Raw genomic sequence first — 24,320 nt, 5'->3', positions numbered from 1 at the left:
CTGTACTGTGCAGACCTGATTTATTAGGCATTCGGGAGCCACAAGGGCATATTGCTGGGCTACAGAGGAAACCCCAGACAGACCAGACAAGGCTAGTTTTACATCTCACCAATCGTTCTTGGGAGTTTTCCAGTGGTGGTTTGTGAAGAAAGAACCAGGCCCAAGGAGAGACATTCTTAGCCTGATTTTAATCATTAGTAGGGACTGCCTTTTTTTTTTTTTAGTTTTTGTAAGGGAGATTATGGTAAACACAAACATGGTGCAGTGTGAAATCCCATCAAGCCAAAACGAAATTCTGTTTGTTGGCAGAATTCTGTCTTGTGGAACCCAACAAATGGTGTTTGGGATGGGAGGGCAGTGACTTTTAAAAGTTGTAGAAGGTCTTGAAAAAAGGATTTTGAGTGATTAGCTTGTACCTTTGCCTTTGATTTACCGGTGTACGGGGGTTACTCAAGTGTGAGGTGAGCACGGTGATGGGTATTAAGGAGGGCACGTATAGCATGGAGCATTGTATGCAAACAATGAATCATGGAACACTACACCAAAAACTAATGATGTACTGTATGGTGACTAACATAACAATAAAAAAATTATAATTAAAATAAATAAATAAACAGGGAAGTGCACTTTTGTGTAAATTAACTTCAGCTTATACCCTAGAGGACGTTAGCCTTCAATGACAGTGTCTACTCTGCAGTCTACTTTCAAGAGGTCACTCTTAAGCATTATAAATATTGTTATCAAAGTCTACACTGTAGGGAATATTGGCTAGCATAAGAAATGTTAGAAATAATTCTCCATTGGAGAAATGAGTGTTGTGCAAGATGAGGTTGGCCAACAGGTCATGTGAACCAATGCCCTTGCTTAGATGGGCAGTAAATTCACTGAGTAAATTGGGAACCCACCCAAGGCCTAGTCCTTTGGTGAACTGTTTCTGTGTCACCTAGAATTCAACAACAAAAAAGGAAATGGGTAAAGTACTTGAATAGGCGTGCTAAAGAGGATGCCCACCTGACCACAAAACATATGAAAAGATGCTCAACTTAATAGGCATCAAGGAAATGTTCATTAAGACCACTATGTACCCACCAGAAGGTTAAAATGAATATTGGCAAGAATATGAAGGAGCTGGGGCTCTCAAACCTTGATGAGGGTGGGGGAAATCAGGGCATCCACTTTGCTGAACATATAATATGTGAATCCTCACTTCCACACCTAAGTGTGGGTAGCCAAGAGAAATGTGTATATTTGTTCACCAAAGGACATGCACCAGAGTGTTTGTAGAAATGCTATTCATAATAGCCCCAAGCCGGAAATGACCCAAATATGTATTAACCGTAGAATTCCCTCTTCATCCCACCCTCCCAGCGCCCTCAGCTGGTGTCTGTTCCTTAAAATCACACAGGCTTAACAACTTGCTTGATTTACAAGTGGAATTTCCATTCAATTCCAAATGCCTTGCAGACCTCCTCTTGACATTCTTTAAAATCCCTTATACCCAATTATCAATGAAGCATGAAGGGATGAGCTGGAGCAGCCCAGAAATGGTGGGGAGAAGATGCCTGTTGAAAAAATTGCAAGCCCCAGAGAGATGTTTCCTTATTCATTGCTATGTAGCAAACTGCCCCCAAATTAGTGGCTTAGACAACAATCATGGATGTTTCTCACAATTCTGTGGATCTACTGGGCTCAACTAGTGGTTCTCTGGCTCCACAAGGTACCCCCTGGTATACCTCAGGCTTGACTGGGGCTGGAATGCCCAAGATGGATTTACCCAATATCTGAGGAGGCTGGAATGCTGGGGAGGGCTGGGACTCTCTCTCCAGCTCAATGGTCACACTTTTTATACAGTGACTCAGGGGTCCAGAGAAAGATAAAACTGCTAGGCTCCTTACCATCTAAGCCTACAACTAGTGCAGCATGACTTCCGCCACATATGATTGGTCAGAGCAAGTCTCAAGGTCATCCAAGATTCAAGGGGAAGGGAAATAGGCTTCACCTCTTACAGGGATGGGAGCATTTTGCTCAAAATCATCTTTGAAAAACAATTTACTACAGGCAACAAGAGTAAGGGAAGGCAGTCTGGATGGGGAGCCTGGATTCAAGCCAAGCCTCCACCCCACAAGATTACCTGGCTTTTCAGTGCCTCAGTTTCCCCACCTATAACATAGAAAGCTTGGCCTAGAAAGCTGTGAAGTTCCTCTAGGCTCCAACAGTTGTGGTTCCATAGTCCACATAAAGACTGACCCTCAAGTCTTCCATCATTGGAGCCCTATTTCCTTCCCCATAAGAATAGTCCATGAAGTCTCTTTTTTGGTTTTTGGGGTTTTTTTAAGATTTACTCATTTATTTTAGAGACAGTGAGAGAGCACGGGTGAGTGGGGGGAGGGGCAGGGAGCAAGGCAGAGAAGCAGACTCCCCACTGAGCAGGGATCCTGAGATCAAGATCTGAGCCGAAACCTAGAGTCGGAGGTTTAACTGACTGAGCCACCCAGGTGCCCCACCATGAGGTCTGTTTTTGCCCTCTTTCCATCCCAGTTAAAACTGGAAGGTCTTGTTTAAAAACACCCACAAACCCCTGTGTAGTTTCATCTCACACAAAGAGGCTTAAAATTCCCGAATCAAAAAGATGAAAAGTTTATGCAAGTCAAACTGATTCTCAGTGTATTGAGAAGAATGAATCAATGCCCAAACATTGATTGTTTTGGGCAGGTGTTTGTCTGCCATTTGGGGAAATCTTCCAGAATATTTTAACGCATTTTTCTTAGCTTAAAAGTAATGAAAGAAAGAAAAAAAAGGAAAATAAATAAAAGTAATGAAAGATATAAAGCATTACAAAAAATTAAATCACCCAAATTATCACCATCTAGAAATAACCTGATTAAAAATTTTGTTTCTTTCCCTTTATGTTGTTTTTCTCTGTATATATACGTTTGTGGCAGACCTTGTCAGTCCTGGGGTCCGTCTCTTTCCCAAGGAACTCCAGTAAACCCTGGCCAGTCTAAGAGGAAATCCATTCCTCTTATAGATAATTGGTTTGAGAAGGGGGCTTGTAATAATTAATGATGTATGATGGGAATTTTGCCAGGGGGTTTCTCGGAAAGATTCTCTGCTCTTAGAAAGATATACACAAGGCAGGAACACAACATTTTCTGGCTCTGGACATTCGTGTGTGAGGAGTTAATGCCCAACCTGTTGACAGGGCCAGAGCCAGAAAGGTGAAATGGTTTTGGTTCATAGATCCTTTGGAAAGCCACCCAACTAGCCACCCAATTAATCCCTGGGGCTACCCTACCTCCAGATTTCATGTTCTAAGAGATAATATATCTCCTTCATGTTAAGCCACCTCTATTTATGATTTGCTATTACTGGCAACCAAAAGCAAAATCTTCACTGCCACCATATATATATCTATATATAGATATATAGATATATATATGAAAGATATATGCAGATATACATATATATCTGCACAAATGCATTTTAGAAAGTTTATTCCTTCATCCAACAAATATTTAACAAGGATACCCCATGCACTAGGCTTGAGTCATTCTGCAGACACACTTTGGCTCTGCATTTTTCCACTTTACATTTTCTCTAGTCATTAAAAACTCTTTGAATATGTAATTTTAATGGCTTCAATTTAATGACTGCTTTATTTAGGCATTTCCCTATTATCTGACATTTAAATTGCTGAGGATTTTCATTATTAAAAGCAAAGACATGGTGAACATCAATGTACATAATGAGTCACATTTCTGATCTTTTTGGGGACATATTCCTAAAAACAAAACAAAACAAAAGAGAGAAAAAGATACAAGTATTTTTAAGATGCGTGAGACATTTCCAAATCGCTTTCTAGACAGTTTATGCCAATTTATATGTCCCCAAACAGCGTTTGAGATTTTCTGCTGCATCTGAGCACACTCTTATAATAGATATTTTTAAAAAAAATGTTTCTAGGGGCGCCTGGGTCGCTCAGTCTGGTCATGATCCCGGGGTCCTGGGATCGAGCCCCACTTTGGGCTCTCTGCTCAGCGGGGAGTCTGCTTCTCCCTCTTCCTCTGCCCCTCCACCCGCTTGTGCTCACTCTCTCTCTCGCTCTCTCTCTCAAATAAATAAATAAAATCTTTTTTAAAAAGTGTTTCTAGAAAGAATTGTGATTGAAGTCTACAGGACACATTGACCCAACAAATCAATGGCATAAAAAATGGGAGGGAAGGCTCTCAATGAATAAAAGAGACTTAAAAGATACATGGCTTGGACCTTGCCAGTGTCCTGAGTCATACAGATCTGTAGAAAGATATTTTTGAGAAATTTGAAATTGGCCAAGGCATTATTTGGTTTTAAGAAATTAGTGTTAGTTTTATTAGGTGTGACAATGTGGTTATGTTGGGAAAACCAAGTTCTTGTCAGTTACAGATGCATTCTTGTTTTTTTAATTTGTTTTTCAAGCCCCAGCATGGGACTTGAACTCACAACTGTGAGATCAAGACCTGAGCTGAGATCAAGAGTCAGACGCTCGACTGACTGAGCCACACAGGTGCCCCAGTGCATCCTTCTTAATGGATGCAATGGCATGATGTCTGGGATTTACTTTAAAATGCTCCAGCAAATAAAGGAGGTGGGGTGGGCTTAGGAGAACCAGGATTGGCAAAATGTTGACAATTGCTGAAAGCAGGAAATGAGGGTTTATTATAGCATTCTCTTACCTTTGTGTATGTTTGAAAATATCATCATGCAAAGCTTTTCAATGTTTTAACTTGATTAATTTTTTTTAAAAGAATGGTGGTCAACAGAATATACATAAAATGCTGGGAGACTGCAGGTCTGCTCTCCTCTCTTCATGGTCTAAATGAAAAGCTCTATTGGAGTTAACTAGGACCCTGGCAGTCTCTGGCCTCTTCGTTCCTGGCCTCAAGGACACCAGGGAGCCTGGTTTGGTCCCAGGAGCTGCCCTAGGGGTCACATTGAAACAGATCTGAAATGGTTCAAGGGAGCCAGAATGAAGCAGACTGCTGGGCAAGCTTCCTTGGAGTCCTGGGACTCCAAACCAAACTCATGAACCTTCGGTCCTCAGTCAGCTAGCTCATGTGCTCCCAGACTCAGGGGTTGGACCCAAATCAGATGACCTCAGGCTTGAAGCGCAGGGAATAAATTATATACTGAAAAGCACCACCTGTGGCAATCAGTTTCATTTGTGTGCTTATGAAGTACACGGAGACCAAAATGCATGGGGTGTAGCCCATTTTTAAAACCGACTTAATTACATCACTTGTTGGGAGAGGCACACATACATTCAGAAACATGTGTTTTAGTAAATGAAAATTGTAGGGTTTCAGTCTCTGATGCAAGCCAATCCCCTGATTTGGGTACCAGATTTGGCAGCCACTCTGGTCTGGGTGTCTATGTAAAGCATGGAACTATAGATGCTTGGTTAATTTCCCTCCCTGGCTTCTACTCTTGCATATACCTGACAGTGGCTGACACTCACTTAGCGTGGTCAGGTGGAAAGAGTACAGGCCTGGGAGACAAATCTAGGTTCTAATTCTGGCTTTACACTTCTAGGCAAGTTACTTAGCTTCTGTAGTCTTCTTTTTCTCATCTGTCAAATGGGACTAGTGGACTAATACTAAACGCCCAGCTCCCCAGCAAGAGTGCGAGGAGCCAGTGATACCTGGCAGAGGGCAGATCTTTGGTGACGCTTGTGTTCTTTTCCTCCACCAAGAGGGACCCCGAGGCTTCTTATTCCCAGTCCCAGGCATCCCTAATGTTCAGTATTATGGGGCTCAAAAAAAGGAAAGGCTTTCTATGAATAAGCCCATATTATGAGCTTCCACACTTTTAAGCTTTGAGTAGTAGAAGCTGTGGAAACACCTCTCCCTGCAGACCGTAGGACGCTGCCTCCCAGTGCTTTCCCTCACTACCACGTATGCCATTTGCTGTCATTTTTGCTGATTGAAAAAATGGCGGTGCCCAATCCAATACAGTAGGTAATTGAAACTCATGGTTTCTCTGTTCTTTTAATCAAATTGAATGTTTTAAAACCAAATAAACAAGATAGAATCTAGAAATTTTAAATCCCTGGGACATGTCCCCACATCGACTAGACGTGTCATTCATTGGAAAGGTCCGTTGACCGAGCTTGTCAGCTGGCTTTGGTCACACACCTATACGTCACTCATTTCAAGTGAGGCGGCATTTGGGCCCCTGAAGCCGGAAAACTCCATTGTGCCTTTATTTTGGCCTTTGACTCTCTATGCCTTGTTTTGTAGACAGCGGTTTACTTGTCCCAGCCTGGATGCGAGGTTCCTTGAGGTCAAGAACCTTGTCCAGCTAATCATTGTGTGGCCCAAACGCTTAGTGAAGGCCCTTGAACTTCACAGGTGCTTAACAAATTATTGTTGGCAACTTCAGCTGAGAGCTATTCCTAACTGGCCCTATTCTCCAAGACTAAAATGATTAAGTCACCTCTGGGATCAGAAAGGAAGATTTTGGAGAAGTAAAAGTTTGCCCATTTAAAACCTGTGCTACATGAGAAAGTTCTCCTCTGATTGTTGGCAAGAACCTCCCTGTCCCCCATCCCCCCTCCTTTGTTATTTCTGAGCTTTCCCCATTTTCAATGCCTTTATCCAGTTTCTGGAATATTGTTGGGTCAATAAAAGGTCCTGGATAAATGTTTCCTTTTTTTCTGCTTGTTGCCTCAGTTCTGTCTCCAATGAAGAGAGCCCTAAGACCCATTTGGCCTTACAGCTTTGGGGCAGGGGCTCCAGCTTTCATTGTTCATTTCTTAGTGCAGAAAGATTTGCAAATTTTACTGCTTCTGGGCATTCACTGAGCCAGAGGAGGTACCCCAACATCTATTCAACACCTTGGTTACCCCTCAGCGTTCTTTGGCCCAGGGAGAGAAAGACATTGCTCTCAGCTCAGTCATTAAACTCAGTAAGTTTTTTCTAAATTCTACACTCTTACAACCACCTCATTTCAACTTGAGCTTGGGGATTAGAATGAAAGATACTAACAAGAGAAACCACAGCAAATACAAAGTATTTCTCTTTTTTTAAAAGATTTTTTTATTTATTTGAGAGAGGCGGGAGTGGGGTGGGGTGGGAGCAAAGGGAGAGGGAGAGAGAGAATTTCAAGCAGACTCCACACTGAGCATGAAGCCCGACACAGGGCTTGATCTCATGACCCTGAAATCACAACCTGAGCTGAAACCAAGAGTCGGATGCTCAACCGACTGAGCCCCCATGTGCCCCAAGACAAAGTATTTCTTTACATAATGACGATATTTAATAAATGAAACCTGCAGTGCCAAGAGTTGCCGAGGGAATTCCCAGGGAGGAGATGAGGGTCTATTTTTCTCTCTACCGTTAGGGTCCATAACTGTAACTCCCAGTGAAACTATCTCCAGCCCCTCGATCCTTCCTTCCCACATCATCATCCTGTCCCAACCCGCTAAAAAGCTAGATTCACCATTTTCCTCCAGTGTCCTGGTTATAGGCTGTTAACAGCCTACACTCATGTAGACCCTTGTGTGCTGCAGAAGGAAAATCAAATTGAAATGGAAAACCAGATGGTAACACAGTATGTGTAGCTAGGTGTTTGGGAAGGGTGGCCCCTTGGCTCTCTGCCCGAGGAGAGCAGGAGGCCATCACCCCAGAAGCCCACACATGGCCAGGTCTGCTCTGACCACTTCCCAGCCTGCGCTGGAGGCAGCCATGCGCCGCTGTGGCAACAAAGAAAAGTATTACCTTGGGGACAAGCAGGATGTCATCAGGAAAGAGGATAAGGGGGAGCCCTCAAGATCCCAATGATGGGGCCCAAGTTAGGAACCTGAACTTGATAATAAGAAAAAATGGAGACAAGAAGAATTGGCTCGAATGAAAAGCTGAACCCAGGGAGGCAGGCTCAGTACTTATTTTTTGAATGGTATTTGTATTCAGAGACTTTGATGCCCATCCCCTCAAACAGATCAGAATTCTCATGGTTACTGAATCATTTGCTTGGAAGGATTCCATGTCACTCGGGGTGGGCTGACCCCGGGCACCCCTCAGTGAGAAATACTGAGTGAATCACTGCTCCTTTCTTTTCCTTGGTGTTCTTAGTGATGCCTATTGTCCTGTAGTTGGTATTCTTAGCAACATGTCTGTGTGCATGGGTAGAAATGTCAAGAAGGTAGAAATTGTGAACAGTAAGAGGTAAAGGCAAGAGAGACGTTTTCTATTTGATCAAACTATAAAAATCAACACCTCAGTTTTCACTCCCTAAATAGAAGGTATATGTTTGAAGAATTTTGTTTAAAAGATGAGAACATCTTGAACAAATTTCTCATTTCTACAGATGCTGGCATTGGCTGTTTCTCGGCCTGGAACACTACTATCAACACACACACATACACACACACACACACACACGCACACGCACACAAACGCACACGCACACACATACCTCTCCTTGCCTGCCTAACTCCTCTGTAGCTTTCAAGTATCCCTGCTTAGTCTTCCCAGAACCTCAAGTCTGAGATGGGTTCCCCTCTTGGCCATCCCCATAGGACACTGCCCTTCCTCCAGCACAACCCTTACACAATGTAGTAATCACCTCACTAGGCTAGAGCTCCATGAGGGCAGGGACCAGCTCTGGCTTTTTTACAGTTCAATTTTCAGTTCCTGCAATGGCACTGAATAAGTATTTATACAATAAATGAATTCTGATGAGTCTGTGTAAGCCTTTTCTCTGTATGAACCTTTGTCTGTCTGAACAGTGTCTGCTGAGTATGGTTGTTCAGGTTGTGCACTGTACAGGACATCTAGCCAAGTCCGGAGGGGAGGCCTGAAATCCAGCTCGCGTCCTCATCACCCAGCCATTTTTTTTTTTTTTTGCTGCCTGTATCCACCTGGAGGAAGACATGCCTTTTTCTGATTTGCACAAGGGCACCATATGAGCTTTCAGCAATGCAGCTCTGAACAACACTTCATGTCTTCAAAAGGAAGTGAGAGTTCTCCCCCTAGTTCCTAGAAAGGCTAGGACTGAGCGCTCTTATGAAACTGTTTCTTCGCCTCCTTTGCCAGCCATCACAGCCAAGACCCTGACCGCATTCCCTCACTCTTCTCTCCTCTGATTTTTGTCTCCTGCAGGGTTTGGGATGACAACTCCAGCAACAGTAGGAGGAAAAATCTTTCTGATCTTTTATGGCCTCATTGGGTGTGCAAGCACCATCCTGTTCTTCAACCTCTTCCTGGAGCGCCTGATCACCGTCATTGCCTACATCATGAAGTCGTGCCACCAGCGGCAGCTCCAGAGACGGGGGGCCCTGCCCCAGGAGAGCCTGAAGAACCCAGGCAGGTGCGAGGTGGATAGCTTGGCCGGCTGGAAGCCCTCCGTGTACTACGTGATGCTGATCCTCTGCGTGGCCTCCTTGCTCATCTCCTGCTGTGCCTCGGCCATGTACACCTCCATCGAAGGGTGGAGCTACTTCGACTCGCTCTACTTCTGCTTTGTGGCTTTCAGCACCATTGGCTTCGGGGACCTTGTCAGCAGCCAGAATGCCCAGTATGACAGCCAAGGTCTCTACCGCTTCGCCAACTTCATGTTCATCCTCATGGGCGTCTGCTGCATCTACTCCTTGTTCAATGTCATCTCCATCCTCATCAAACAGTCCGTGAACTGGATCCTGAGGAAAATGGAGGGGGGGTGCTGCCGACTATGCCAGAGGAGACTCCTGCGGTCACGGAGGAACGTGATCATGCCCGGCAATGTCCAGAACCAGTGCAGCATCTCCATAGACACAGATGGGGTGATAGACAGCGACACGGACGGGCGGCGGCTCTCGGGGGAGATGATCTCCATGAAGGACTTCTTGGCCGCCAATAAGGTCTCGCTGGCCATCCTCCAGAAGCAGCTGTCGGAGACGGCCAATGGCTGCCCACCCCAGGCCATTGTGCTGTCCCGGGACAATGAGTTCTCAGGCGGGGTGGGGGCCTTCGCGATCATGAACAACAGGCTGGCAGAGACCAGTGGGGACAGGTAGGAGCGAGGAGCGTACGCTGGGCGTGGAGACCGGGAGATGGACCACGAGGGCCTGGGTTGACTCTGGAGCTGTCCCGTCACCCTCTGCAGGCCCAGCCTTAGAAAGCTCTTCTCCTCTAAGGTCTAAATCAGTCCTAAGAATGAATCACAAAAGCAGCCCAAGACATTGGCGCTGTTTCTTGACCCATCTTCCTCCAGGGTTTTAACCACCTAAGGGAGCGAGGGTTTGAGTAGACCTCCATTTTCTGCTGCTCTGTTCTTCATTTGGAAATAAAAATCCCAAACGAAGATCCTCTTGTTCTGCCTGATGCCCTGATTCTGTGAATCCAGATTCACTGCCCGTCCCAGCCCCTTCAAACAAGCGGGGGGAATGTTTCATGCTACATCTGGGCCCTGAGCTTCCTTCAGAACGGACGTGTCCCTAATGCCACAGAGAGGGAAGTCACCTGTTTTGCTCTCTGTGTCTGCTTCTCTGCTTTTTGTTTCTCCTTTCTTTAATTTTTAAGATCCTAATGCCAGGCTAAGATGTCTGTGGGACCTCCGTGTGGTAAGGAAGCTAAAGTCAGCTTCAGGCCTTGAAACTGCCGCCAAGTAGTGGAGAGACTCACTTTTGTAATAAAAGAATATAGCGTAACGTCCTCCCTCTGAATGGTCACAGAGACCATGTCATTTTTTTTTTTTTTAACCAGGGCTCAGGGCCCATTGCAGAGATAATGGCTGACTATTTATTAGAACTAAAAATTGAATAAATCCTCACTTTATTAACTAAGATTACATGAGTGCTCATTATGGACGGTGGGGCTGGGGTGGGGGGATGGCCTAATTAAATGGGCATTTATTGAGAAAAAGGAAACAGAGAATTAGAGAAAAAGGAAACAAGGAATTAACTCTCAGGGATATGAGCATCGTCTTGGATTCTTGGCTGGAGAAACATTCTAGGCCAGATAAGAAAATTTGGCTTCTCCTGTGTCATTTGTTTCGGTTTTGCCTTCTGGTGTTGTAACAAGTCTAGTTACATAACCTCCCAAGCCAGTAAAACATCCATGCTGGGAACAAGGGCTGTTGATCTTCTTCATATATTCAGGAGAGAACATTTTGAGGTTTGAGAGCAGCACTAATAAGAGATAGCTGTTGTTTTTATAAGATAAGGATGGTACACACAGCTATTTTAGAAACAATGAGGGTGGTCAGGCATTGTAAAGAAAAGAAAGCAGAGAACTATGTCTAATGAAACGGAGATATTGAGAAGAAAGCATCAGAGCTGGGAGGACCTTGGGAACCATCCCATACACCTTTCTTGTGTTTTAGACAAGGAGGAAACAGAGGCACGAAGGGACTGCTCCTTGTCTGAACTCTTCAGGCTGACAGCGAACAGCAAGGGGAAGCCAGGTGTCCTGACGGGGATGTCCGGGCTTGTCGCCCTGCTCCACACAGCTGCAGACTTCGGAACCTCCCTCCACTGCTCCTTCTTCAGCTGAGTTGCCTTTTCTTCCAGCTGGCAAACCCAAATATTTTCTTTATAATGCCAAAAGTACTCAAGAGCAGGGGTCCAATAAACAGCAACCCTGGGCTTTGAACGAAGGGCTGTGTGGCTCCAAAGTCAGAGATCTTCATGTCTTACCTTGTATCACTCTTAAAGGGAAGCCTTCTGGAGCTACTGCAAAGCCCTCATTAAGAAACCCTGATCGAGGGATGCCTGGGTGACTCAGTCGGTTAAGCGTCTGCCTTTGGCTCAGGTCATGATCTCTGGGATTGAGCCCCAAGTCAGAAGCCCACTTCTCCCTCTGCCTGCCGCTCCCCCTGCTTGTGCTCTCTCTCTCCCTCTCTCTGATAAAGAGATAAATAAAGTCTTAAAAAAAAAAAACCTCTGATCGCAAACCAAGCCCCCCCACCCCGCCCGGGCTCTACCCTGCTCGAAGCATCATGGGTATAGGGAGAGGAGCTGGGTCCCTGCCCTAGGAGATGTCTTGAGCTCCACATTCCTGGTACAGGGACTGGCCCAAAGGTCCTTGCTTCTCCAACCCAGGTCCCTAGACCTCGGGGGTGTGCCAGGGGGCCAAGGAGCATCAGTATAAGTGAGCATCATCTTCCTAGAAGGTCAGTATACTGAATGATTTTAGCAGAGAGATGTATCAAAACACGTGGCTCTATTTAAGTAGGATCCAAAACTGGAATAAACTTTTGAGCTACCATGAAAAAAATTTTTGAACTTTTGAGGAGTTTTCCTGAGGAGTCTTCTCAGGGTCTTAGAGAATGAGTTTGTTTTGCTCTGGGTTGAGGTTCCCTGGTGGAAACATTTGAGAACCAGCATAAGGAGTGAAGTGTGGTACATTTACAATGGATGATGGGAATAACATTTGCCCCCAAAAATGGCAAACTAGGAATTTATGTAGTTAAGCCTCTCTGTAGTTACTCTTAGGCATGAACTGGTTAATAGGGGAATTTCTAGGTAGTAATATAAAGCTGGAGTTCAAAATCTGGAGGCCACAAATCCTTTAACATTGTTGCCTATGTACAGGCACACCTTGGAGGTATTGGGGGTTAGGTTCCAGAACACCACAATACAGTAAATATTGCAATAAAGCCAGTCAAATGAACTTTTGGGTTTCCCAGTGCAGATGAAAGTTATGTTTATGGCATACTATCATACATTAAGTATGCAGTGGCTCTGTGCCTTTTAAAAAGTACATACCCTAATTTAAAAATATTTTATGGCTAAAAAATGCTGACTGTCATCTGAGCTTTCAGTGAGTTACAATCTTTTTGCTGGTGGAAGGTCTTGCCTCGATGTCGATGGCTACTGACTGATCAGGGTGGAGGTTACTGAAGGTTGGAGGGGGGACTATGACAATTTCTTAAAATAAGACAGCAATAAAGCTTGCTGCATTGATTGACTCTTTTTTTCACCAACGATTTCCGAGGGCTCGTGATGCTGTTTGATAGCATTTTACCCACCGTAGAACTTCTTTCAAAACTGGAGTCAATCCTCCCAAACCTGCTGCTGCTTTATCAACTGTTTCTAAATCCTTTGTTGTCATTTCGACAAGTTTCACGGCATCTTCACCAGGAATAGATTCCATCTCCAGAAATGTCTTTCTTTGTTCATCCATAAGAAGCCACTCCTCATTCGTTAAGTTTTTCTTTTTTTTACAGACTTTACTTAGTTTTAAGTAAACTCTCCCCCCCATGTGGGGCTTGAAGTCATGACGCTGAGATCAAGAGTCACCTGCTCTACCAACTGAGCCAGCCAGGCGCCACTCACCCATTAAATTTTTATCATGAGATTGCAACAGTTCACTCACATCTTCAGGCTCCCCTTCTAATCCTGGTTCTCTTGCTAATTCCACATCTGTACCCAGCACACACACAACATCTACTGATTCAGTTCACCATCTCCTATGGGCACAGTTTGTACACCCATAGACGATTACAATAGTAACGTCAAAGATCACAGATCACAGATCATCATCACAAATATAATAATGAAAGGGTTTGAAATATTGCAAAAATTACCAAAATGTGACACAGAGACACTAAGTGAACAAATGCTGTTGGAAAAATGGTGCCAATAACCTTGCTCAATGCAGGGTTCCCACAAACCTTCAATTGATTAACAATGTGGTATCTGGGGCACATGGGTGGCTCAGTTAGGTGTAGGACTCTTGATTTCGGCTCAGGTCATGATCTCAGGGTTATGGGACCGAGGCCCGTGTCAGGCTCCACACTCAGCGGGGAGTCTGCTCAAGACTCTCTCCCTCTCCCTCGGCTCCCTCGCCCCCGCCACGTGCTCACTCTCTCTCTCTCTCTCTCTCTCTCTCTCGCTAAAAATAAAAATAAATCTTTAAAAAATACCATGGTATCTGCAAAGAGTAAGAAAGTGAGGTGCAATAAAACGTGAGAGGGAGCACTCACATGTACATACATGTACATTGTCTTGCATACTAAGCTTCACCGTTTTCTTCATGTTTCCAAGGAAGTCCTTCCATCTTCCCTAGAGTTAGAACGTTTATTGCTATTTCCCCTTGTCACCTTTGTCCCCACTCTGCATGTCCCTAACCCTCCCTGCCAATTCTATCTGTCCCCTTCTCTGGACTGTGTTGCATGGCCTCCCCATCAGAAATCACGTTCCTCTGCCCTTGCACCTTACTGGCCAAGAGGAGAGTGACTATTTGCAGAAGGCATTGAAGTTGGCCTGAGTCCCTCTGTTCAGGAACACAGAGTCTCCCCTAAGTGATGAAGGGACCCATTGTCTCGACATCCATGAATCTCTCGGGCTTCATCCATGGCTAGGCTCACAGCTAGCCTATCTTTAGTTCTCTATGATGTTATGAATATGAACTGGCCTTTCATGGGGGCCCTCAGAGTCAAGACATGGAGTGTCTCCTGGGGCCCTCATCCCATACTGCTTGTACAAGTTTTGGGGTATTTCCATACTGCCTGAAATGATATCTTCTTAATATTTTAATCAACTCAGTTTTTAATTAATTTTGTCTTAAAAAGAAATTTGTCTCACTAAAGGGGGAGCTTGTATCACTTGCTCTAAATAGAAAATGCAGTCACTGTAAAAATCAATAAAATGAAGACAAAACTATGTTATTAAATTCTAGCCAGATCCTATATCCTAGAGAAGACTCTAAACCTGAGACCTTTTCTCTCTGTTACAAATGCAGATTGGCATGTGTGGGGGAGGTGTGAAAGACACAAGCACCAAACTGACTTGGTGATACAACCACGAGAACTGGAAGAGAATGAAAACCGGGATAACTTCCTCACTATGTGCTTTGATGTGAATTCATCGCAAGCCTGAGGGCCCCTAAAATCATTGCACGTTCACCAAACCATTGGTGCACATCCCTCATTAGGGGCTGTGTAGAAGTCACAAAGTACAGCAGTTTCTGAGGTGAGGCTAACTGCAGAGGGAAGAAGAGTTCTTAGGTTTGAACACCTGTCCGTGGACACCAGTTCCAATGTGAGAGAGGATGGGCAAGTCTCTCTGTGCCCCAGTCCTTCTGCACCCGTGATGTGGAAATGGTAAGAACATCAGATCAAATGAGGCGATGCTCAGCGCAGGGCTTTGTGGCCCCCCCAGGAGCTGCCCCGGCAGTGGGCACTGGCTGTCCACATGCTGGGGGCACTGGGGACAGGGATGAGGAGGACATTAAATCCCACAGTGAAGGATTTTGTTTTGTTCTTGCACTGACATCCACTGCTTGCCACACTGTGCTTTACTCATGGTTCTTGAGTATTGGATGGCATCGCTCTTGGTGATGGTTTTATACTAAACCAATAGACCCTATCAACTTTATTTCTGTTCCACTGAGTCCTTTCATTTCGGAATTAGCTGAGTTAATTGTACAATTTGACACAGTAAAATGTTTGGGGAAAGCTGTAATACTAGTATCTTGTACATTGCTAGAACTTTATGGCTTTTAAGGCTTATCTGTCCACAACTGTAACATGTTTACTTCCATAACCACACTGTGAAGTAGGCAGAGCACTTGTCTTCAAACTGCCTTTAATCTTTTCTGAAATAAGAGAAATAATCACACTTTACATAAAAATGAACGGGGCTTCACACTGACAGATTGGAGAATAAGCTTTAAAATGACACAGACTGGGTTTGAGTTTCAGCCTTTTCACTTTCTGGCTGTAAGACCTTGAAAGTTACTTAATGTTCAAAAGCCTAGTTTCCTCATCTGCTGTGTAGGAATAATTGTATCTGCATCACAACATCACTGCAGCAGATAAATGGAATGATCTGGGCTCTCATTATGTGGCATCTAAGCCCCCGAGGGTGAAGAGGATATGTTACAACATTCCAGAAGCCAAAGAATAAACAAGATGGACTTCTAGAAGAGCCTGGTTTATTCCAAGATTTGGGAAGAAAAGGAAGTTTCCTTTGTTTTAATTAACTTAATACAGTCCTTTATGATCAAGTGGGAAGAAATGCAAGGATGGTTCAACATTTACAAATCAATAAATGTGATACACCACATGAATAGAATAAAAGATAAAAATCAAAAGATTATCTCAATAGATGCAAAAAAAAAAAAAACACTTGACAAAACACAACATCCTTTCGTTATAAAAACGCTCAACACATTGGATATAGAAGAAATATACCTCAACAAAATAAAGGTCATATATGATAAGGCCACAGCCTACCATCATATCAACAACAAAACGTTGAAAGCTAATCCTCTAAGATCAGGAACAAGACGAGGATTCCCACTCTCACTATTCCTGTTCAACATAGTACTGGAAGTTCTAGCCAGAACAATTAGGCAAGAAAAGAAAAGGAATCCAAATTGGAAAGGAAGATGTAAAATTGTCTCTGTAGATGATATGATTTTATATGTAGAAAATCCAAGACTACACACATGGGTAGAACTAGAATAAGTAAGTAAATAAATAAAATCTTCAAAAGTTTAAAAAAAAATTCTCCTTGGTGATTTTGATGTGCAGCCAAGGTTGAGATCCCCTGCTTGGGAGCTTATTATCTTGGGTTCCAGAAATTATTATATCCTATTGATAATGATGACCTAGTGAGAACAATACTTTACTTGGCATAATCTTTCAAACTTTATGAAGAATCTCCATTTGTTCCATGAGTCAGTTAATTCTGACAACAGTCCTGTGAAGAAGACATCACCATTTCCATTTTGCTGATGAGGAAAGTGAGGCTTAGGAAAATTTAATGACTTGGTGACATGTGTGGCCTCTCTCCCTAGATGTAGAGATGGAAGGAGCATCACTTCTGAACAAACAATGAAAAAGAGCTGGATTAATTTCAAATTCACCATTTTTGAGGAAACCATTGGTGAGCTGAGGTTGCAGAGCAACCAACTGGCCCAAAATATGAGGAGAAACGGGCATCTGCGGAGAGGGAAGAACCACAAGGGCTCACTTACCTGGGGTGGAAGCGTTTAGAGTAAGCATGAATTATGGATAATTATGAATTGATGAGTGTAGCCCGGTGGGACAGTGTGAAGCCTCTGAGAGCCATAGAAAATTGGGAACCTACACGTGCTTGTAGGTCTTTTCTTCATAAACCTCACTGGGTACTCACAGAAAATCCAGAATGAGCTCTAAGAAAGTGTCCATGATGGTGCAAACCTGGGGGAGGGGAATGGCTGCCATGTGGGAAAAGAAACTTTACCAGGACCTTGCTCTCCTGTCTTTTCTAAGGAGCGGAAAACTTAATGAGAGGAGGGATAGGCAACAAAGTGTGCTTCCTTTGGGCACTGGTGAAAATTCATGGCAGCTAGGGGTCGAGAATAAGGAGGAATAATCCCTGCTCCTGGGAGAAAGGCGGGAGTACATGTGGCATCAACAGCTAAGCCCAAGGGACAGGCAGGAGAAGGGAGAAGACCATGCCCCTGACGCCCAAGGACACAGTGCCTACCTAAAACTAAGGCTGAATCAGAACAACAGAAACACTCCCAACATCCCCCTACCAAGCTAACAAGCTGCAGATAACAAGTAATAGCAGAATACCGCTGAGAGGGTAAGAGGGTACCGAAAACCCCTCTCTGAGACCCAGTGCAAGATCGAAAGCTCACATTCTCCAGAAACAAAGCAATCATTGGACCCAGACTCAGACTTGAAGCAGTTGTTGGAAACACCCTGGTAGGGAATTTAAAATAACCATAATTGGTATGTTAAAAGTGCAAAAGGAAAAAGTGGGCATCGTGCAAGAACAGATGGGTAATTTCAGTAGATGGAAACAAGACGGAATCAAGTGGAAATGCTAGAAATATAAAACTTAGTAAGGGAAATGAGTAATGCCTTTGATAGGTACATCAGTCAACTGACAGAGTCAAGAAGAGAATCCGTAGAAATTACCCGAACTAAAACACAAAGAGATGAAAGAGTGAAAAGTTAACAAACCATGACATCCAAGAGCTTCAGGACAATATCAAGTGGACTAGAACACAAGTAAGTGGAATCCAAGGAGAAAAGGGAACAGAGCAGAAGAAATATAAAGAAATAATAGCTGAGAATTTCCCAAAATTAATGACAGAAACCGAGATCCAAGGAGCTCATAGAATGCCTAGCAGGTGGTATTTATAAATATACACCCCACCACACACACACACATGCCACATACACCTAGGCATATCATACTCAAATTGCAGAAACAAAAAGAAAAGAAGATCATAAAGGCAGCTGGAGGAAAAAAAAAAGAACATTACATTCACAGGAACAAGGTAAGAATTATAGCAGACATCATCAGAAACCATGTAAGCCATAAGACCATAGAGTGACATCTTTAAAATGCTGAAATTTTAAAAAAGAACACTTTTGATCCAGAGTTCTGTATTCATCAAAAATATATTTCAAAAACGAGGGAGAAACAAATACTTTCTCAAACAAAAACTGAGAAAATTCATTGCCAGCAAACCCACCCTTCAAGAAATGTTGAAGAACTTTCTTTAACATTTTTAAACAATAGGAGAGAAGGAACAACTCTTCCATATGGAAGAATTCCAGTTAATAAACATAGAAGGAATCAGGAAAACAGAGAATTAACCTTTAGAACCTGAGAAAGTAAGAATCACCACAGACAAGATCCACTGTTGAGGCTAAAATTAATGATGTAAAAGTTGAAGCAGAATCAGGATATTTACAGTCTGAAAGGATCTTCACCAAAATGTTTAGTAATTACAAGGAGAAAAATAGTAACTTTTCAGTGGAGAGTTCTGGCAGATACCAGATCAATCAAGGGAGCAGAGTTAACAGCCACAACAGTACATACCAACACCAGGTACCACTGAAAAGACAGACTGAGAAGGACACAGCATCTCTGGGGCATCCCTCATGCTAACACCAGTCTACTCAAGAGAAAACATCAGATAGACCCAAACTGAGGGACATCCTCCAAAACAAGGAACAAGAAAGCTTCAAAAGTCTCAAGCTCACAAAAGAGAAGACAAGACTGAAGAAATGTTTTGTTTGTTTTTTTAAGATTTTGTTTACTTGAGGGAGAGAGAGACAGAGAGCATGAGCAGGGGGAGGGGCAGAGGGAGAGGGAGAAGCAGGCTCCCCGCTGAGCAGGGAGCCTGACGACCCTGGACTCGATCCCAGGACCCTGAGATCATGACCTGTGCTGAAGTCAGACGCTTAACCGACTGAGTCACCCCAGTGCCCCTGATGAGTTGTTATAGATTATGGGGAGTGGAAGGAGTCATGATGACTAAACATGGTATAGGATCCTGGATTAGATACTGGTGCATAACAAGGACATTCATGGAAAAACTGGGGTGGAACCCAATAAATTTTGTAGTCTAGTTAATAGTATTCTACCAAGGTTAAATTCTTAGTTTTCACAATTGTCCTGTGGTTAAGAGGTTAACATTAGGAGAAGTTAGATAAAAGGTATATATGGAAACTCTTGTACTACTTTTATAACTCGGCTATGTGTCTAAAATTATCTCAAAGTAAAAAATTAAGAAGAAAAACGCCCAGACTTTTCTCAAGATTGCACACAGCCCGTCACACCTCAGTGTGGGCTGTGACTTCAGCATACGTCTGTGACTCCAGTTCGGGTCTCACGTCCAAAGCAGGCGTTGGCCCGTTGAACTAAAGCAGTAGGTGGCCCCCAGAGTCCCTGGGAACTTGTCAGACATGCAGATTCTCAGGCTCCAGCCCAGCTTCAGGAATCAGAAACTCTGAGGTTAGGCCCAGGCAATCTGCATTTTAACAAGTCCTCCAGGGCAATTTTTTTCCAGTAAAGAACGCTGTCCTGAGCATGAACTATCAAGGGCAGGTAGAAGACCCTCCCCTGGGGTCCAGCCTGCATCGCCATTAGGCTCTACCTCTGTTGCCGGATCCTAATGGTGCCCAGAAATGAATCTCTTGTCTGCATCTCAGAACCAATTCTAATTATTTTAAATTGCCCAGATACAAAATAACTACTCTGATAACTATGCTTCCAGTAAGCTATTAGATGAAAGTAATGACTTAGCATCCTGGATTTGTGCAGAAGGTGGTACTTTTTGTAAAGGGATTTTTTTTTTTTAAATCACCTCCTAGCTGTCCTTGGGTAGATTTCTGTGTATTCCTAGGGCATTTGATGATTGAATTTTGTTGAGTCTTCCCAGAAGCTGCCCTTGGATTTTAGTCATTACAGAATGACATGCCAACGGGAGCTGAGCATCAAGTATGTACCACCTTCCTCAAAATCATCAGATTCACCTAGGGAGATTTTTTTATGCAGATTTTCAGGCCTTTTCCCAACATTCTCATCAGAATCTCTACGGACCAGGGAATCTGCATTTTAATATGGAGTTCCACCACCTCTCATAACAATCAGTTGTTCTGCACAGTCACATTTGGGAAGCGCTGCTTTTGGGATGAGGTGGGGGTTGAAGAAACTGGATAGCCTTAAGGAAGATGCAGGACCTGCCTCAGATCTAGCGAGAAGGATTTATGGACACCTGAGATAATTATAGCATAGCTCTGTGCATCCAGATTGGTTAGGCTGATGAACACTGAGATGATCCAAAACCTGCATGGTGCACCTGTCCACATGATTTATTCCTGACTTTCTCTGACCTGTCCATGAACCTGGGCACCACCCCCACCCATTTGTCCGAGCATTCACCTCTGCTTTCTCACAGGCTCTTGTAAGTCAGTTCAATATTCAGTAAATATCAAAGCCTGCCCTGAGTGAGCTGTTTGAAAGTACAGAACAAATCTCAGGGCAGCTCCTGACTTCCGGAACACAGTGATCACCACAAGAACACATTATATAACTGAGGGCTGAAACAAACTATTAAAAAATTTCCAGGGTTGTGTCGGGAAGGGGTGGGAGTCCATGTGGCCTGGGAAAGTCAGGGAGGTCTGCATGGAAGAGTTTGGCTGGGCGCTAAGCCTGGCAGAATGGATACAAGAGGTTAAAAGCTCCCTGCTGAAGGCATAGGTAGGTAAGAAAGGAAGAAGCGAGATCAAGGATTCCAAGGTTAGAGACTTCGTCTTCCATTGAACATTGAGTATTTGTGAGCACCTCCCATGCCCATGGGAAATCAGGAGTGAGAAGCAAGTCCAGAGCTGGGGGAAACTGCTTGCTCCTAGTCTTCTGGAATTCTGTTTCTCCCTCCTCTAAGGATTCTCTGGCCCGACTCTTCTCCTGTAGAAGAGAGGGGTCCTTTCCTGGAATCTCCAGTTGTTTTCTTCCTGGTCACCCTGGGTGCTCCAGGATACTCACTAACTGCAAGGACTCTTTAAACTTCCCCCGAGCTGCTTAAGCTCTACCTAGTGGGAATGGAGGGCAGCACCCAGCACCGATGCCTCATTCTCCTGGAGGAGATATGAAATAAATCCCTGTCTACATATCTATACATATTATTGGTTCTGTTCCTCTGCAGATCCCTGGCTAACACAATGCACTGCTGCCTGTCCATTTTCCCCGGGTGGTGCCTCTCAGCTCGGCACTCAGGAGTGCAGAGGAACAGAACCAATAGTATGTATAGATATGTAGACAGGGATTTATTTTAAGGAATTGGCTCCTGCAATTGTGGGGGCCAGCAAGTCCAGATCTATAGGGTTAGACCAGCAGGCTAGAGACCCAGGGGGGAGGTGATATTACAGCTCTTGTCCAAAGACAGTCTAGAGGCTGCCTTGCCTTGTCCTCCAGTGACCTCAGTTTTTTGTTCTGTGTCTTCAGCTGATTGGATGAGGCCCACCCACGCTCTGGAGAGCAATCTGTTTTACTCAAAGTCCACCCATTTAAATGTTACTTTCATCTTTAAAATACTTTCATAGTAACATCCAGACTGGTGTTTGACCAAATATCTGGGTACCTTGGTCTAGCCAAGTTGACACATAAAATTAACCATCACACCCATTAAACCCCTCAGAAGCTGGGGAAAAAAAAAATTCAGAAACCATCCTAAGCCCTGAAATCCCTCCTAGTCGGGCTTCAGGGGAAATGCACCAAATGGCACACTCTCACCCTAGAGGACCGGGTGTCAGCTTGGAGGGAGGGAGGAGCCCTCCTCTAGGTTTCCAAGGGCCTCCCTCGACCACCCCCTCAGCTCTAGGGGTGACAGCAGCTTTTTCCATTGCTGCCTCCTCACCCCCCACGAGTCCTCTTGCTCTGCTTTGAGTAGTTAACCACCTCTCATCAGGTTAACAGTTGTTTCTGTTCAATTTTCCCTGTTCAAACTGCCAGTGTGGTTTCTGTCTCCAAATGGACTCTAAGTAAATCAGAGGAGAACCCTAAGGCAATGGCGTCCGATCTTTCCCTCCCCTGAGATAGCCCGGAGACTGAGGGAAAGGAAGGAAGAGGGAAAACCCCAACTACAGTTCCCTACTCCAGTCTTTCCCCTGGCACCGGGCATTCCCTACTCTTGTATGTTAGAATGATTTGAAAGCCTTAAGAAAACGTGATGCCCCATTCCTGTCTCAGAGATTCCAGCTCCGTTGGTCTAGGATGGTACTCGGTCATGAGGATTTTTAACAGCTTCCAAAATTGTTGCGAGAGTGATTTCCATGAAGTTCTAAGTTTATGCTCTCTAACTTACTCTATATTCTGTGTTTTTATACATTTAAAAATTTTCCCTGAGCTCCATTTTGCAAGATTTGTTTGGACAATTTTGGCCTGGCTGAGGAGGGAGGTGGTGTTGTCCTGACAGCCTAGAAAGAACAGTGTGAGTACGAGATTCAGATCAGACGTCAGTCCCTCATTCCCTGCAGCGGCCCCTCACACACTCTTCTTGGTGGGGCCCATGCGTTGAAATATAATTTACAAAACATGAAAATCATATGTCCCATACAAATATATAATGAGCAAAAATAAAAGATTTCTTTAACTCAGTGAGGGAACAAGAGGAGACAGACAGTGGAGCCTAACAAACCAGACTTGAAGGGACCAAGATATACCGAGTATGTATTCGACAAACACACATACACACCGGGGAAGAAAGGATGCCAGAGTAAGGCTGCTAAATTAGATACAAAACTGGTGAATGCGAAGAGATCATTTTTATAAATCCAGTAGAGGGACTTTTCTTAAGAGACAACTATTGTTTCAAAATCTTCGAAAATTAAAATAAAAGTATAAAATACAACGGGTTCAGTGCTGACTAGTGGAAAAAGCAGACAGATTTGGACCTGAATATTGGCAAGTTTGTTAATTTCTCTGACTTTTAGTGTCCCCGCCCGTGAAACAGAATAATTTCCCTAACTTTACAGCTGAGTTGCACAGCTTTATAAAACGACCAGAAGTTCCTGGCTCAGAGGAAGCGCTCAATAAAAGGATTAACTTACTCTGTTCTGGAAGACTCCAGGCTTTTACGGACATTTGTCTCCCTCTTGTCTTAGGGTCATCCTGGCAGCTCTCTTTCTCCGCTATCCCTGTGCCTGTCGGACCAGCCACTTTCCGCTGTGCCTCCCCTAATTAGTGCTCCTAAAATAGACACCTATCCAAGTATCCAGTGTACCCAATATATTTTAAATTGTTTATTCAATATGAGTTATGACAGACTGAACAAGGGTCTAAGCAAGAATGACTAGCTTTCCTGTTGGGGTTTCATGGCAACTAATTCAAGGAAGGACTTTAGGGCTAAATCTATGCACTGCTACGTTCGTGCAATCACCCACTCATTTAGAAAACATTTATTGAACATCTACCACCTGCCAGCTACTGTCTTGGGCATTAGAGGTAGAAAGATATTCATCTCGAGATGAATGGGTGACTTGAGATTCATGGACTTGAGACTTTATTCTACAGTAGGGAACTTGTCAAAAGATTGGCCTCAGATGCTTAGATTGATGTTCATGTGAATTTTTCTGGCCCCTTAAGATCTAGATAAGATCAGTTCAAAGCCCTCCCCTTCCTACCCCCAAGATTGCTGTGAATTCTAGAGGTGCTAATGCTTGTGTGGTCATCTCTGGCTCTGAGACTCTTAGTAATCTAATTAGTGTTTTCTTTTTTAATGGATCTTTAAATGCCTTCCTGTGTGAACACATGTGTGGTTCCTGTTGTATGTGCCCCTCACAAGCACATACGGAGTATTTTTCTGGCTTCTCTCTCCCTCCTTTCTTCTGTGATGGTTAATTTTATGTGTCAGCTTGCTGGGGCCACCTGATGCCCAGATATCTGGTTAAACATTTTTTCTGAGTGTGTCTGCGAGGGGGTTTCTGGAAGAGATTAGGATTTGAATCCATAGGCTAAGTAAAGTAGACTGGCCTCCCCGATGTGGGTGGGCACCATCCTATCCCTTGAAGGTCCCAATGGAACAAAAAGGTGGAGGAATGTTGGGTTTCCTCTCTTTTACCTGAGCTGG

General features: G+C 43.9%; 1 protein-coding gene across 1 annotated transcript in view; it reads left to right on the top strand.

The window, feature by feature from the left end:
* The window catches only part of KCNK13 (potassium two pore domain channel subfamily K member 13), a 103,581-nt gene extending 93,359 nt beyond the window's left edge, over positions 1-10,222 (top strand). Inside the window, exon 2 of the mRNA XM_028102765.2 lies at positions 9,138-10,222. Within this exon, the coding sequence (XP_027958566.1) occupies positions 9,138-10,030 (893 nt within the window). The 3' untranslated portion in view covers positions 10,031-10,222. The remainder of the gene's footprint in view (positions 1-9,137) is intronic.
* The last annotated feature ends 14,098 nt before the right edge of the window (positions 10,223-24,320 follow it).

Source organism: Eumetopias jubatus, unplaced genomic scaffold, assembly GCF_037043125.1.
Source record: "Eumetopias jubatus isolate StellerSeaLion01/CBP00866 unplaced genomic scaffold, mEumJub1_p1.0 scaffold_7, whole genome shotgun sequence".
NCBI classification, from domain to species: domain Eukaryota; kingdom Metazoa; phylum Chordata; class Mammalia; order Carnivora; family Otariidae; genus Eumetopias; species Eumetopias jubatus.
The sequence above is the reverse complement of the archived record's forward strand: the minus strand, read 5'-3'. Positions and strand labels throughout refer to the sequence as shown.